The sequence below is a fragment of the Protopterus annectens genome, chromosome 9.part0, assembly GCF_019279795.1.
Source record: "Protopterus annectens isolate FY-2018-M chromosome 9.part0, PAN1.0, whole genome shotgun sequence".
Classification (NCBI taxonomy): Eukaryota; Metazoa; Chordata; order Ceratodontiformes; family Protopteridae; genus Protopterus; species Protopterus annectens.
The window spans coordinates 1,789,396,593-1,789,412,936 of NC_056743.1; the positions used below are offsets into that span (position 1 = coordinate 1,789,396,593).

Genomic DNA, 16,344 nt, shown 5'->3' on the forward strand with positions numbered 1-16,344 from the left:
GTGCTAAAACAAGTGCAAACCTGTACAAACTCAGAGCTTATGTAGCAACGGTGAGCAAACTGAATTAAACAATTTAACCAATAATAAAGCACAAAACTGAGCCCCTTGCCAGCAGCTTTCAATCAGATGAGTCCTAACTGCACTCCCCTACCACAGGGGTGACATCTCCATCTCCATCTTTAGTGCTCAATTTAACAAACAGACCCAGATGCAGCAGGTGGCAGGTCTGAATCTAGTCTATGGTACATCAGGCAAAATGTGCAGCAAATCAGAAGAGCAGTTTTAAAAAATCAGCACTATAACAAAATACATTTTAAAAGTGCAAAATACAGTATTAAATTGTACTTATGGTTAGTAGAATGCAACATATTCCTTGGCTTGCACAGATGAATACAGCAGAGCAGTGGCTACTCGCCTAACTCTCTGGAGCTGCGTTAGAACAGTGAGCAAACGGAATTAAACAATTTAACAAAAAAAAAAGGCAATCAGTGGAGTCCTAAGTGCACTCTCCTGCCATAGGGGTGCAGTGGGACCCCGGTAGAAATGGGTACATATGACAAATACCGTGCTGAATCATTGGATTTAACATGTGTAGAGCTGTAAGATGGAGTTTCAGGAATGGTAGCTTCAGACTGAAAAGGTTTGTCACAAAGTTTACACTGTTTATGTCCGGTTACCCGTTTGAAGAAACTGAGTGATAATAAATAAACTGATGGAGAAATAAATCACATTAGCTGTAAACGTACTATAGCACTGTATGGTGTCTAACAAACGTTTCTACTTCAAAACTGCAATATTAAATTGATATTCTGTAATCCGTTTGTTGGCCTTATGGAAGACTGTTAACGACAGTTTAACTCAAATTCCTTCGCTCGGCTAGAAATAGGTGGTGTACAGAAGGGAGGGGGCGGGGCTTACAGGTAAGCTTGTGAGAAGGAAAACTGTTTGGCAGAGTCCTGCTCGCCCCTTAGGTGGGTGGTGCCACCAAATTTTCACCTGAGCTCAGACATTATACACTTCCTAAGGGAAAAAAAACTTCTGAGGTGAGGTAACTGTCAGCCATGCTAAACCACAGCGATTCTGACTTACCGGCAGGAACGGTAGAAGCTGGAGTTACTCACTGACAACAGTTTAAGGATCTTCGGACACTCGGGTGCATTTGGTTATTGCTTGGGAGTTTAATTATTGCATTATTCCGGACCATGTCGAAAACGAAGGAGTCTGTGAAGCACAGGTAAGTTGTGACTGTAACAAAAGTTGGTGGACAGGTGCATTACGCAGCCCTTTCAAAAAACTAGTTATTGGGCCAAGTTAGGTTAGTGTCAGACTGCCTGTTTGATAGTGTGTGCTGTAGTTACAATTTTAACTTGTATGTGGTAGTGATCGTTGCAATCTTGACTCCGACTGTGTGTGTTTCCCTGAATAGACTAACACTGACTGTGATGGCATGTACACATACAGTAGGTCAAGGCATCCCGTGTAAATTATTGTTGTGTGGCACTGTCTTCTTTCCATGTCCCATCTGATCATCCTCTTACTTTTTTGGAATAGTGTGATGTAGTGACAGGGAGACAACTAATTATAAGGGGTAACGTGGGAATTCTAGCTGTCAAGTACAGATGCATTCTCAAACTGTTTTGTTTAGGAGTGACTCTCCTTTAACACATGGTAATGACTGTTGACGTGGAAACCTGAAAAGCCACGTTGGTCCGAAAGTGTCTGTGTGTACAATTGCCTTATTGTTTAAACTCGAGCGGAAATGTTTCCTGTGGAGCTCTGCGACCTCACCTGCTCACCACCCAACCCACTTTTAATAACATTTCATCTTTTATGGCATTTTTGAGTCACGTGAAACCAGTCAAATGGTCATTATTTTTATCATTTTTCATCAGGCAAGACTTCAACGCACATAAAGTATGAACTAACTATGAAGCTAAAATTCTGATTAATTTATGTGACGTTGAGTTGGAATAATCAGCTAATGCCTCACAATTTGTCATAAATGTACCTTATTGTGTGGAGCGTTCCACTTTTTGAGTCATCTAAAAATTTAGAGTTCCATTTAATTCTGAATTATTAAAATCTTGTTTGTAATAAACATGCTACCCGTTTGCACTTGCCCTTCTATATAATTGTACATTTGTCCTTTCATTCGCATCAATATCCCACAAGGCTATGTGTTCTACCCTGGTTATCAGGTTTTAAGTAATTAAAGAAATAAATACATGTGCAAGTCTGCATGTAAAACACCTCACTAAATTAACATTTCTTTGCCAATTTAGTTCTCTACTAAATGCATTTACATTTAGAGTTTTCATTTTCCAGACTTTACCATTCTTACACCATATAACATTTGCTGAAAACAGACCTATGCCTCAGTTCTCTTTTGTTTCTGACTTAGAGACTCAGCTTGCATTGTCTTTACTTTTTTCCATATTCTCTTATAGCTTATCTCACCCCTTCTTGTAAAGCCTTACTTTAGACTTTACAGACCTATTATTCTGCAGAAAATGCATATTAGTGATAATCATCTTACCAAATTAGCATTCAGTGTGTGTGTAATAGTATTTAAACGGCATCCTTGATTATTTTCTGTTTTGTACCTCATTTTGAGGCTAGTTGACGGATGAAGCTGTTTAGTCTGTGGATAAAATGTGTGAGATTTGGTAAGGGATGGAGAATTATGGAAGAAAAAAACATAAGGTGTTTCACTCTTTGACTGTTGTGGGAGTCAAAAACAGGACTGGAAAGGGAAGTTAGGCAGTTACTTTAATTGAATAGAGAGTTTCCAAATGGCCATCTGTGGCATTCTGTGCTGTTGATGGTTACTTGTTAACATGCAGGATTTGACAGCTTATAATTTTATATAATCGTTGGTGACACCGACAGTGCTTTTGAAAGTAGAATGTTTAGATGGGACTTGCTAGGCAGAAACATAGCTTTTCCAATGATTTAGTTAGAAACTTGAAAATAATTTGTGAGAAACATTTCAGAGGTGGTATAGCTATGAGTTTTGGTATATACAAATTATGAATCATGGGTGTGGCTTTATATATTTGATGTTTACAGGTCCTGAATGCAATCTATCAGAGAGTTTTTTTTTCTGTGATATACTTTTATTGAATCCTTTTATGTATATTTTTGCTGTGTCATGCTGTTTGTATTTCCTGTGAATTTTATCAATTTAATGCTAAAAAATATTTAAAGGGAAATATGAATTTGACCTTCAAAACATTGTAATTTTTTTGGATGTCAAAACATTGCCTTATAGTTTTATTTTTGTAGAGACACTGTATATATAGTGTAATTCTAAGGGGATCCAGTATCTGTCTGCCTGGGATGGCATGACTGACAGACCTCGATAGCCTGCATCTGTCACCCCTGGGCTTCCAGATACTGGCCAAGGCTGTTGCCACCGCTATAGTGCCATTTTAGGCGGTGTTCTAAAGACCAAATTACCACCGTAACAGCTAGAAACAAATGCAATCTGAGGGTCATGTTGCTCAACGCTGGAAGTCTAAATCTCAAAAATGCACTTGCTCGAAGCACTCCTCAAAATGGAGATCATCAACATTTGTGCTGTAACAGAGACCTGGTTCAAGGCAGCAGAAAGCACTGCTGCACTACCAGGCTATAACTCATTCCACACCTTTTGGCCCCAGAACTTGGACTGAAGCTCCAAAGGTGGTGGTGTTTCCATAATCGTAAAGGATGAGCACACCTCCAGACTGGTAGCCCAACATGACGCATCAGAGATACTTCGGGTGCAGCTAACATTGGGTAAGACAGTGATTCGGGTTGTAGCATGTTATAGGTCCCCAGCTATGTCCCAAGACTCACAATCCATGTTCCTAAGCACCCTGGAGAATATTAGTGTCCAACCTAACACTCTCATACTGGATGACTTCAACTACTCCTCCATTAACTGGGAAATTACTCCTGTACTAATACACTTGCCCAGTGTTTCCTGGAATTCATTAATTCCAATGCCCTGGACCAGCTCGTTCCTACCCCCAGTAGAGGTAGCGACATCCTTGACCTGGACATTACTAACATGGGCGACTGTTGCTCTATACCAATAGTCAACTACTCCCTGGTTAGATCCGACCACAAACTAATCACCGTGGAAATCCACATCCCTCCCATCCCCCCAGCAAAGGTAACCACCATCAAAAACTTCTCCAAAGCTAACTTTGGGCTACTAAAAACAGAGGGGGCTAACTTCACGGCACCCATGCAAATGGAGAATAGTTGCATGACTGAGAATCATATACCAATGCACTGTACGAACACGTACACAAATGCATGGATTTTGCCCTATCCAACAGAACCAAGACACTCTCCTCCAAAAAAAAGGATGCCAATCTGGTGGTCGCCTGCCATAAACAAACTCTACAACAGAAGGAGGAAACTGATGCAGAATAAGGTGAGGTCCCAAGACTGGAAAAACTCCCCTATCAGCCTCAACAAAATGTTAAGATCCCTCATCAAATCCTGTAAAGCTAGCTATGAAAACAGAATTGCAGCAGATAGTAAAGACGACCACAATGCCTTCTATAGTTATGTAAAGAATCTCCACAGCAATACCCAGATTTGCTCTGAGCTACTGCACAATGGTACCTCCTATACTGAGTTAACCGATATTGCCAAACTGGTCGACAGATTCAGTGCTAACTTTACCCCTCTCTCCCCCCTCAAAGGACCAATCACAGTACCAGTAGATTGCCAGGCACCCAGTATTACTGCTGCACAGATTAAAGCAGCACTGTTCAAGGGCCAAGAATACAGCTTCTATGGGACCTGACAATATCCCTGGTTGTGTTCTACATGAACTACAGAGTGAACTAACACCTCACCTGTGTGCCCTGTTCAATCACAGCCTAACCTCAGGCTTTGTCCCTACCAAATGACACACTGCTACATTCATCCCTTTCCACAAAGGAGGAGCGACTACAGACCCTGGGAATTATCGCCCCATTAGCCTGGCAAGTCTGATATGCAAAGCTATGTAATGCATCATCATGGACGTAATAAACAATGATATAGGGAATCTCCAAACTCTGGATCCCACACAGTTTGGTTTTGTGAAGAGTAGGTTATGCCTGCTCAACTTGATCGACTTCTTTGAGTCAGTCACCAGAGCTGTGGATGAAGGCAAGGTGGTTCATACAGCCTACCTTGATCAGGTCAAGGCCTTTGATATCATTCCCCACTCAGGAATCTTAGAAAAACTTGCTAAGCTAGGCATCAACCCTGTATATCACTAGGTGGTTTGCAAACTGGCTCACAGATAGAACCCACAGTGTGAAAGTAGCTGACTCCATGTCAGACTGCCAACTAGTCACAAGTGGAATCGCACAGGGATTGGTCCTGGGTCCTCTCCTGTTTGGTATCTACTTCTCAGAAGTCCAGGCCAACATGAAGGGACTCTGGCTGAGAAAGTTCGCAGATGATTGCAAGTTGGGAGCCATTATTAACTCCCCAAGTAATGTGGACATCCTACAGAAAGTTCTCACTGAGACCAACGACTGGTATCAAAACCATGGCCTTAAGCTCAATGCCAAAAAATGTTGACATCCCCTTTGGGAAAAACCCAGTTCCCATGAGTTACCACATCGATGGGAGTCCACTGAACACAGAAGGCATTATAAGAGATCTGGGAACACAGGTGGACAGCAAACTCTCTTTTGATCACCACATTGCCACTGTGGTCAGAAAGTCCTTTGTGGCACATCTCATTACTAAGGGTTTTGCATCCAGGAAGAAAGAGGTCATTGTCTCAGTCTACTCTTCCCTCATTAGGCCGATCATAAGAGTACAATGCCCCATTTGGCATGTACCTCACTAGACACCTGCAACAATTGGAGAGGCTGCAAATGTACCTCACAAAGAGGATCCTATACCTTAAACACTTGTCCTATATGGACAGGCTCAAAAAAACCCACCAACTATTCTCCGTCTCATATCACCTACTTTGAGGCAATCTCTGCTTGACTTACAAAGCCATGTCTGACCCAGCTCTGTTGGAAATGCTACATCTAAAGAAATCCCAATCCCTCCACACCACACGCTCTAGAGACCTCAACCTCATTACCACAATCAACAGAACATGCTGGAGGGACAGGTTCATAACCCAGAGACTGACCATGCTGTGGAATAGACTTCCCATACATGACAAACAGAGCACCTCACTGGCCGTCTTCAAGATAAATCCTTATGAGTGAATGGGAAATAGAAAATTCACCTTGGAGATCACTCCAGTGGCTCTACTTGACAGATGCACTGGGAACTAAGGTCGGGTGGCACAATGCCAGGGTAATCCTATGGTCTAGGCTTGTAAAGGCTCCAGGGCCATTAGCCTAGTACACGTCTATGAACCTATGTGTAGTTTCTGAGATTTTTAAAACTAATGTATGTGGTAATTATTGACTAGTGTTGAAAATGATTATTGCTATTATTTCTTTAGCTTCATCTGTTCGTCAGCAATATGATACTCATTTGCAGTGTGATGTCAATGAAGGCTCCTTGACAGTAGATTCTTTTGACCCATTGCAAAGGATTGAGTTTGAGTGTCACTACAGCTGTAAAGAAACCAGGGACACTTTATTTATGGTTATTAAAAACTGACATTCCATCTACATGAGCTGTAATTTGGCTGTTAAATGTAAATTCCAGTCATTACTGTCTGCAATTCTATAATATGTTTTAGATCATTTATATTCAAGCAAAATTAAAACTAATTCTAAGTATGTAATGCTGATGAATAAAGCAAAGTGGTACTTTCCAAGCAGTAAATATAAGAAGAAATACAGATAAACTTGGAATAAGTGAGCTTTCTTGGCATGGCAAATTTCATGAATGTCTTTTTCCCATTTCTGAGATGCTTCAGATTGTGGATTTTCATGACGTTTTCTTAGGAATGTAGGAAATTGTTGTTTCTATACATGATCTGTACTTGTCAAATATCCATGATTTTGATTTAAAAATATTATTTTCTTTCATAAAAATTGTAATGTAGCAGTTAGGATTATGGTCAACAAATAACAAAGTAAGAAAGCAAATGCCCCCAAGCAGGTACATAGAGGAAATGGTTAGAAAAACATTAATAAAATACAGAAATGTGTATTCCAAAACATTTATGTCACTTTTCAATGCATCCTAAGACATGAATAAATTATCCCTGTAATACAGTAAAATTTAACATTTCATTAGTGACACAGAACTGCACAGTGACCAAATACTGTCCCTTTTCACAGTTACAGACCAGCCGTTCTTTACAAAATCCCTTTATTGCGTTACCGGTCTGAGTGAATAATAGTAATTAGTAAATATCCCTGACTGTGGTCTTTCTCGCTGTTATTATTTCAACTTTGCCACTGATGCTTGAATGAAGGGTTGAGAACTATGTATGGTATGACCCACTTCCTTTACTCTAAACATCTTTTACAATAGGTAACAGAAAATATAAGGGTAATAACTTCTTCTGAGTTATGTATTCTATAAATGTTTAGTTTTTCAGGGCATTTCAGGTGTGACAGGTGTTACACTCTGTCAGCCTGATGTTTTTGACACTGCAGTGAATGCTGTCAGGGGATTATAATTGAATATTTTTTAGGGAGATTAATTATTTTCTATAAATATGTATTCACGTTTTAAACGTGGCTGTAATAAACTTTTTTACAGCTTTTTTTACCCAAATGCCCTCATTCACAGTGCTATCTGAATTTGTATTTCCTGCCTTATCCAGTACTGAACATTTTTGAACACAGGTAAATACTACTGTATATAGAAACTTTTGACAGCTTTTTGTAACATACCTGTTACTAAGGGATTAGCTGCCTTAACGATAACAGTTTCAGGTTAATGGGTTGTTTATTGTTTCTTTAGTGTATCCCTTATGTGAAATGATATATGTGTAGCTTAATACTTATATGACAATATATTTGGGATTGGTATGGAAGTTCCAGGTCATGTTTCAGATCTTCACTCTGTCTGCTGTGTATCCTACAGTATAATGATTCTGTACAATGTGTGTACAGTTTCCATTTGATTCTCGGCTGGAGTGTGGGGAGTGCCTTCTGTGTGGAGTCTGCATGTCCTCCCCGCGGTTGGGTGGCATTCGAAAGCCATGTGTAAATGGGCATGCCATCGTTGAAGGTTGGACGTCGAGCTGGCACCTTGGCGTTTGTGAAAATCTACTGCCAATCATTAGCGGACCGGAGTTCCGCTGTGGCGACCCCTAACCGGGAAAAGCCGAAAGACGGACAACAACAACAATGTGTGTACAGTTTGTATGAGTTGGAGTAAGTCACTTAATCAGAGGGTGCTGCATCTAAAAATGGGTCAGAAGGATCAGAGTTCTACCTCAGCTGACCCATATAAATGAAAAAGTATTTGTCTTCTCATCTGTGTGAGATGATTTTTATTTAAGGTGTATATTGAATCTTTTACTAGGAAGTAATTGATTGCTGTACTTTAGGGTTGTTGGAAAAGGAGGGTGGTATTTGAAAATTTAGGGGAGTCTTAAGAGCAGGATAGATAGAAGTGAAGTGCAGGTATAAGTAGCTAGGAATAAGGGAATTGAAAGGAAAACAATTTAAAGACCATTGAACATTGTTTGCCAAACTGTTAATTTAACAGTTTGGCAATTACACAAATTACACTTGTAAAAAAAATATATATATATATATTTTTTACGTCCCCCCCCTACATCCCCCACATGGGGGACTGCACCCTCCACACCCCCTGCAAATTAAATATACCAACTCTGAGATCTCACTACAGCGAGGAAAACCATAGCTATACCTTTCCACAAAAAAAAAAAAAAGTAAAAACAAAGTACCAAAACCACCACAATGATGAACATAAACATACTTTTAATGAAGTAATATAACATGGGTACAAGACGAGCGCTTTCGAGTGAAACCCTTCTTTAAGTCTAACATAATCTCTTAAAAAAACATACTTCAACCAATCACATGGAGGATGTAAATGAATCATGTCCTTCCCTAAAACATTATAGGTTGGATTGAAAAGATCTGCCTCCAATCATAGCATTCACATACTGGCAAGTTGTTCTACCTTCACTGGTCGAAAAGAGATGTTAAGTGACCAGTGAACAACTTGCATACACACCTTGATTACTGGTGCTATATAAAAGCATGAACCAGTCTAGAATCAAAGTACAGCTGCTGCACGAGTAAGGTGCCCGTTATTCTATATTGGTGAAAGAGAAAACACACACAGTATTTATTGCTGATCTTAACATATTCCATTTATAGATTTGTATGTTAGCGTGCCTCAATATTTAGAGGCAATGTATGTGTTTTCTCCTCCCCTGATATAGAATAATGGGCTCCACACTATTTTATAATAATTTTGCATTTTTAGGTCTAATTGTCAACATAACAGTGAATTGGTACTAGTATTCTGCTTTTTGGAGTGTGAGAAGTAAGTTGGGTATAATATGTAATGGGTTTGTGTGATCTAAGGGATTAGCTGCCTTAACAATAACAGTTTCAGGTTAATGGGTTGTTTATTGTTTCTTTATAGTGTATCCCTTATGTGAAATGATATATGTGTAGCTTAATACTTATATGACAATATATTTGGGATTGGTATGGAAGTTCCAGGTCATGTTTCAGTGATATATTTTTACAATTTGTTTGACAATGATGACTATAGGACGAATAATTATATGCTGATAGGTGATTGGATGGTGCAATGTCTCACAACTAATGCGAGTATATAGTGATATATTTTTACAATTTGTTTGACAATGATGACTATAGGACGAATAATTATATGCTGATAGGTGATTGGATGGTGCAATGTCTCACAACTAATGCGAGTATATGTGGTTCTTTTGATGCACTATCAGCCACCTGGCAATGTCTGATGTTTATCAAGCTGTATATGGATAGCTGCTTAGCCACCATGTGTTGTAAATATGAATTCATTGAGAATTTATATGAGGTTTCATTTAATATTTATTATATATATTTTTGAACTATCAGTATATAATATTTATGGATGGCCATTCGACTTAACAGAGTTGCCTAATGTTTTATGCGTGGAATAAAATTGTATTTACTTTTGTCCTTGACAGTGGTTAGATGACCAGATTTTAGTCGTTCGATGTTTGCTGTGGTTTATATGTTTCTTGAAACATTTTATCTTGAGATCCGTAGTTATGTGTAGCTAATAAGCTTTCTTTGGTGATGTTTGTTGTTTATTATAGTCAAATATCCATTATCATTCTGTTATTACTTTACTGCGATGGAATCAATGTATTTTATGAGGTGGTCTTTAACATATATATTTTTAAATGTTTAGTGTTATATATCCTTGGATCGCTGTTCTAGTTAATGGAGCACTATATGATTTTTATATGAATGTATTTGTTTTTGTCTTTGACGGCCACTACGTGTTTATTTAGTGATTGGGTGCCTATAGCAGTTTGGAATGTTTCACTATGAGATAGGCAGTTATGCCTAGCAATGATGCCATTTAAATTTTACATTTTTTAAAAATATGATCTGATTTGTAGTTAGTATGCCTCTATGTGAGACATGGACAGATTTTTTTTGTGTCTTTCCATTGGCCTGGTTCTTTTATTTTTTGTTCCGTATTTCATGTGCACCCATTTTATTCCAGTTTTCATACATGGTAGTTGTTGGACTATGTATATTTATGATGTACACACCATTGGTTGAATTTTTAGGGTGGTGATGAAAAAATCTGGTATGGGTGATCAAAAAAATCAGCTGATCATGCATATAGCTTTTTTAACTTGTTTGTGAGAGATTGCTATACAGTGGGGATTGATGAATTTGCCTTTTTTCCACTGTAATGCAAACTTAGAGTTGGTATATCTAATTAGCAGGGGACATGGAGGTGCAGGGGGGCTTGCCCTCCTAAAAATTTTTTTTTTTTTGATCGGCTGGTGATCAAACATTTGTTCCTGAATGACTTGCCTTTCAATGCTTTGCTTTGTTGATTACGTGTGTGTGTGTGTTTGTGTGTGTGTGTGTGTGTGTGTGTGTGTGTGTGTGTGTGTGTGTGTGTGTGTGTGTGTGTGTGTGTGTGTGTGTGTGTGTGTGTGTCTATATACATATATGTATATGTATGTATATATGGATTACATTCAGTTGATCGAACTTCCAAAATGCCACATGTCATATGGCCAAGACCAGATAACTGACATTTTGGAAGTTCGAAACGAAAATAAAAAAATAAAAATAAAACATATATATATATATATATATATATATATATATATATATATGGGTCCCCTTTACATTACCGAACCGACACGCAGAAGACCGAGACGAAACGACCGACAAGCAAGTTGATCGAAAAGGTGATTTGCCGACAGCCGAAAGACCGACAAGGGTAACGTGTGAGCGCGACTCGGTAAGTGTGCGATAGTGACGGAGTTAGGAGCGGTCAGGTAAGTGTGCGATATTGTGGGATTTTGGGTTAGGGTGTGGGAAAGGTGAGTGTGTGGTAGTGTCGGAGTTAGGGTTCGGGTAAGGTAAGTGTGTGATAGTGACGGACTGTAGTTTAGGGACGGGTTAAGTGAGTTAGGTTTAGAGTGCGGGTAGGGTGAGTGTGCGATAGTGACAGGCTTTATGTTTTAGGGTGGGTTAAGTGAGTTAGGGTTAGGGTGCAGGTAGGTTAAGTGTGCGATAGTGACAGTCTTTAGGTGTAGGGGTGGGTTAAGTGGGTTAGGGTGCGGGTAGGGTAACTGTGCGGTAGTGTCGGACCTTAGGGTTTGGGTTAGGGTTAGTGGATATGTCATTGTGTGTCATGTGTAGTTTACGTTGTTTGTGTCGGTGTAATTGTGTTCGGTTTTGTGAGTTGTCAGTGTTGTGTGTTTTCGGTTATTTGGGGTCGGTGTTTTGTGTGTCGGTGAAGTGTCGGTTCGGTAATGTAAAGTAGACCCATGTGTGTGTGTATATATATATATATATATATATATATATATATATATATATATATATATATAATGTTATTGTTCTTCTTTTGGCTCCGGTCTGCTAATGATTGGCAGTAGATTTTTATGGTGCCGAGGTGCCAGCCTGATGCCCAACCTTCAACAAAGGCATGCCCATTTAAGCATGTCTTTTGAATGCCACTCGACCACGAGGAGGACATGCAGACTCCACACAGAAGGCACTCCAGTGTATGTGTGTGAGCGTGTGTGTGTGTGTGTGTATATGGATATATATATATATATATATATATATATATATATATACACACATATAAAATTTTTTTTTTTTTTTTTACCAACTCAGAGTTCACACTACATTGAGGAAAACAGCAAATTTCACATTCAGCAGTGTACATCAATCTCTATTCACACTGTTTTACCTTCCGAAATGTCGGTTATATAGTCTTGGTCATTTGACTTTCAGCATTTTGGAAGTTCGATCAACTGAAGGGAATCTGTGTGTGTGTGTCTGTATGTATGTATATATATATATATATATATATGTGTGTGTGTGTGTGTGTGTGTGTGTGTGTGTGTGTGTGTGTGTGTGTGTGTGTGTGTGTGTATATATATATATATATATATATATATATATATATATATATATATATATATATATATATATATACATACATACACACCCACCCATATGTGTGTGTGGTTGTGTTGTAGCATAGTGTGGTTATTTTGACCAAACTAAAGAGTATAGGTGAGCCAAATATATATGTAACTAGTGGTGTAAACAATGTCAGTAAGTGCAAATAATGGAGCAAGTAGCAACTATAACAGTGATAAAAAACAATCCTTTGGAATCACTGTGATATTTCTTTAACTGCATCTTTTTTTTCTTTTTTTTTTTTACTAATGCAGTTGCTGATTTAAAACCAGGCATGTACCTGGCTGTATTAATAAGAGCAGTTTTTTTAATGAATTGCTGGCTGTAATCTAAGGAGAGACCTTGAGGAAGCCCAGTCAGAAAACACTACCCACTGTGGAAAGAGACTAGAAGTCCAGGCAGAAAAATGGGAAATGGGAAAGAGAGAATAAGATGCAGTGAAGAAAAATCTTTTAGTAGAAGCTGGGAATAATTACTGACAGAAGAATTGAGGAATAGACAGAGGAAGAAATAGAGAAAGAAGGGAGGGGGGGGTTCCCACAGTGTAAGACTGAGCGAAAGGTATTTGTTGCACCATTAATTAAACCACAAGACTCAATTTTGTTTAGAAGAACCTGCTTTATTTCAACTTTTATAAAGACTGGTGGTCTGAGTTGCATTGATATTCCACTATAACATAAATACACATATGTAGGTTTATATAATCCTGAATACATAACTTTCTAAACATCAAAAACTCAGTAAAAAGCCACTGAAACCTCCTTTCCCAACAAAGTTCTTGAACCTTACAAAACTGCCCACATCCTACACATGATTGCTTGATTGATTTGCAAAAGGAAAACAAGGATTATTCATTGTGATCAGTCAGCCAAACAAAATAAATAAATAATAGCATTACCTTTGCACGTCAACATCACCTTACTCATGTGCTAACCTTAACCTTGCCCCTAACCTCACCCATACTCACCTTCCATAAAGCCCTTTCCCTAACAATACCATTACACAATACATTTACAAACAGTACACATACACTAACATACACCCACAACACTAAATCTATCTCTTTACCTAACATTTATTCTAACCGTAACCAGAAAACACATGCACACACAGGTCTCCCATCCCTAATGCCGAAACATCTGGTGTATTAAAAAGTTTCAGCATTAACACACATAGTGACTTACTGTAATCAAAAGCACTTCCTTACAAAACGTGCACGTTTAGTCAAGAAACTAAATATTCACCAGAGTGAACTACTTCCATGTGTGTTTGTTTGTTTGTCTGTCTGTCTATATGTATATACATATACATAAGCAAGAATGTACTATACTGTTAGTTGTGCTGGTGGTGTTGTCTGACAGCCAAATTAATTTATATGTCCATGTGCTATGCTGCTAATAATTTTTTTTTTTGGTAATAAAATGACCTTACATACTTTCCTTCATTTTCTAGTTACCTGTTTAATCCAGTTCAGGGGTGCCGAGAAGCTTGTGTCTGTTTTGACATTGTCTAGGTGCAGGGTAGGAAAACTGGTCTGGAATGGGGCACCAGCCCATTGCAGGGCACATACTTCCTTAGTGTCATACAGCATACACAGCTGAAGATGTTTTGGGAGAATGCCAATTCACCTATAATGTGTGTTAGAGATTTACGAGCATCTGGTGAAAACCCAGGAAAACATGAGGATAATGTGTACAGAAGGCACACCAGCTGAGAATCAAACTGAAGACCCAAGCATTAACAGCTACACCACTGTGCTGTCCTTGACATTATAGGCCCACAGTCGTATTGTAACTGCCAGAGGTGGCATCTTGGTGCAGCAGTCAGTATTGTCTCAGAGCCTTTGATTTTCCAACTGAGTTCTCAGTTCACATCTTCACTGTGTTCATGTGGGGTTTTGCAAGGTGCACCTGTTTCCTCCTACATCCCAAAGAAGTGATTTAGGTGAACCGGAAACCTTCCAAGTTGCCTATAGATGTGCCCACCATATGTGAAAGTGTGTGTGTGTGTGTTCGTATTGCATGGTGTTGTTTCCCAGTTGAGTTTAATTCACAGCTGTTGTGTCCACTAACTGCTGGAATAGGCTGTGGCTCTCATGTGACATTGACTGGATTTAGTAGCTCTCTGAGAATGAATGAATAAATATTGTAATGTCTACAACAGAAAGACTTTATTGTGCCATTCTTGTAGATTCTACTGTGATGCCCCTGCCCTTGCCCAGTAATCAAGGAGCCTCAATCCTCACCACTGGCAACAGCTAGGGAATGTACACACTGGGTGGATGACAAGTACACACACAGTAAAGTGCAATTTCCCTTAAGAGCACACAGAGACCACAGTCAGTCTGAGGCTGGTTTCTCCCACTGTCTCCACATCCCCAGTAAGACTCCCCAATGACACAGCTATAGTGTTGAGATCTCAGCTGAGTGGCCAAGCCAAAACCTCCAGCACCCTCTCTGTCCAACCAGTGCTTCGTGTCCCTGCCCAAGTAGCTGACACACACACACACACACACACACACACACACACACACACACACACACACACTCTGAGATTGGATTGATATACAACACCCACACCTGGGGAAGGCTGGCACAGGTTTACTAGCTATGGCCCCTTTTGCCCAGACTGTAAAGTAGTTCCAGCTACCACCAGTCACCCTTATCAGCTACTATAATGTTCTTACCAAAAGGTGTCCAATCCTGCTGTGTAATGTTACTATATCCAAATGGTAGTTTTGACCAAGCACCAGGCTATTAGGAGTGCCCTGTACAGTGTCACCAAATACATATGCCAGTACTCTAAGAGCTTAAATATGTCTGACAAATATCAGCTACAAAGGTTTAAATATATTTAATAATAAATAATAAAAGAACAAGACAATACTCAGTTGACAAATACAGTTACTTCAGAGTTCAAAATCACAGGAAATATTTTAAAACAACATTGCAGGACAGTCTCAAATAAATACAGAAAATGTCTAAACGAATCTTTACTATATTCCTTTTTATATCTAAAAATAGTTACTATGCCCTAAGAACTTACTTACAGAGCAAAGCAAATGCAGATGTTGATGATGAGTGGATGTTCTTGTTAGGTCCAAGACAAAATATAAAATGCACAGTCTCTCTCAAAGAGTTCCCAAATTAATATCAAACAGTACTGCTGGGCCAGCTTGGATGACATCACTCTTTGTCACCTGACTTCAGTTCCCAGGCTACACAGAAACTTAACAGAATTTCACATCTCTGTGTGAGAAATAAATATCTCTCAGATCTTTGCATCTGCCAGGAAGTCATAAAGCAATCAAACACCTCCACATCTCAAACCTAGTAATATTTTTTCTTTCAAGACAATAGAAAAACTTCTAGCTCTAGACATTGTGTCTGCTACTGAACTGAAAATGAGATATAACATATTTTGTTTATGGCCCAGCTATAACGTAACTTCACCTCAACTATTCTTAAGTTTTGCAAGTCAATCTTGATTGTTCCAGCGGGGTATGTTGTGGTTACATTCTTGAAGCTCGGTATATAACCTACAGTTCTGTATAAATCATATCAATATTCACGAATGACATTTTTTATATATTTTATTTTACATTTGTTGACCGGGAATGTCTGACTGAGCTGAAGTCTTTTTTTAGCAGAGGCCAGGGGAGAAAAGCTCCAGTAAATACATATAGTAATCAATCAAACATGTAGTAAATAAACAATGAACAAATATTATG

The 16,344-nt window shown here is 38.9% G+C and overlaps 1 protein-coding gene across 2 annotated transcripts in view; it reads left to right on the forward strand.

Annotated features, from left to right (window-relative positions):
- The first annotated feature begins 930 nt into the window (after positions 1–930).
- LOC122812266 (tetratricopeptide repeat protein 39A-like) overlaps positions 931–16,344 on the forward strand; it is an 825,358-nt gene continuing 809,944 nt past the window's right edge. For both annotated transcript variants that reach the window (XM_044084661.1, XM_044084663.1), the window contains exon 1: positions 931–1,234. In XM_044084661.1, coding sequence (XP_043940596.1) covers positions 1,203–1,234 — 32 coding nt within the window. In that variant the 5' untranslated portion in view covers positions 931–1,202. The remainder of the gene's footprint in view (positions 1,235–16,344) is intronic.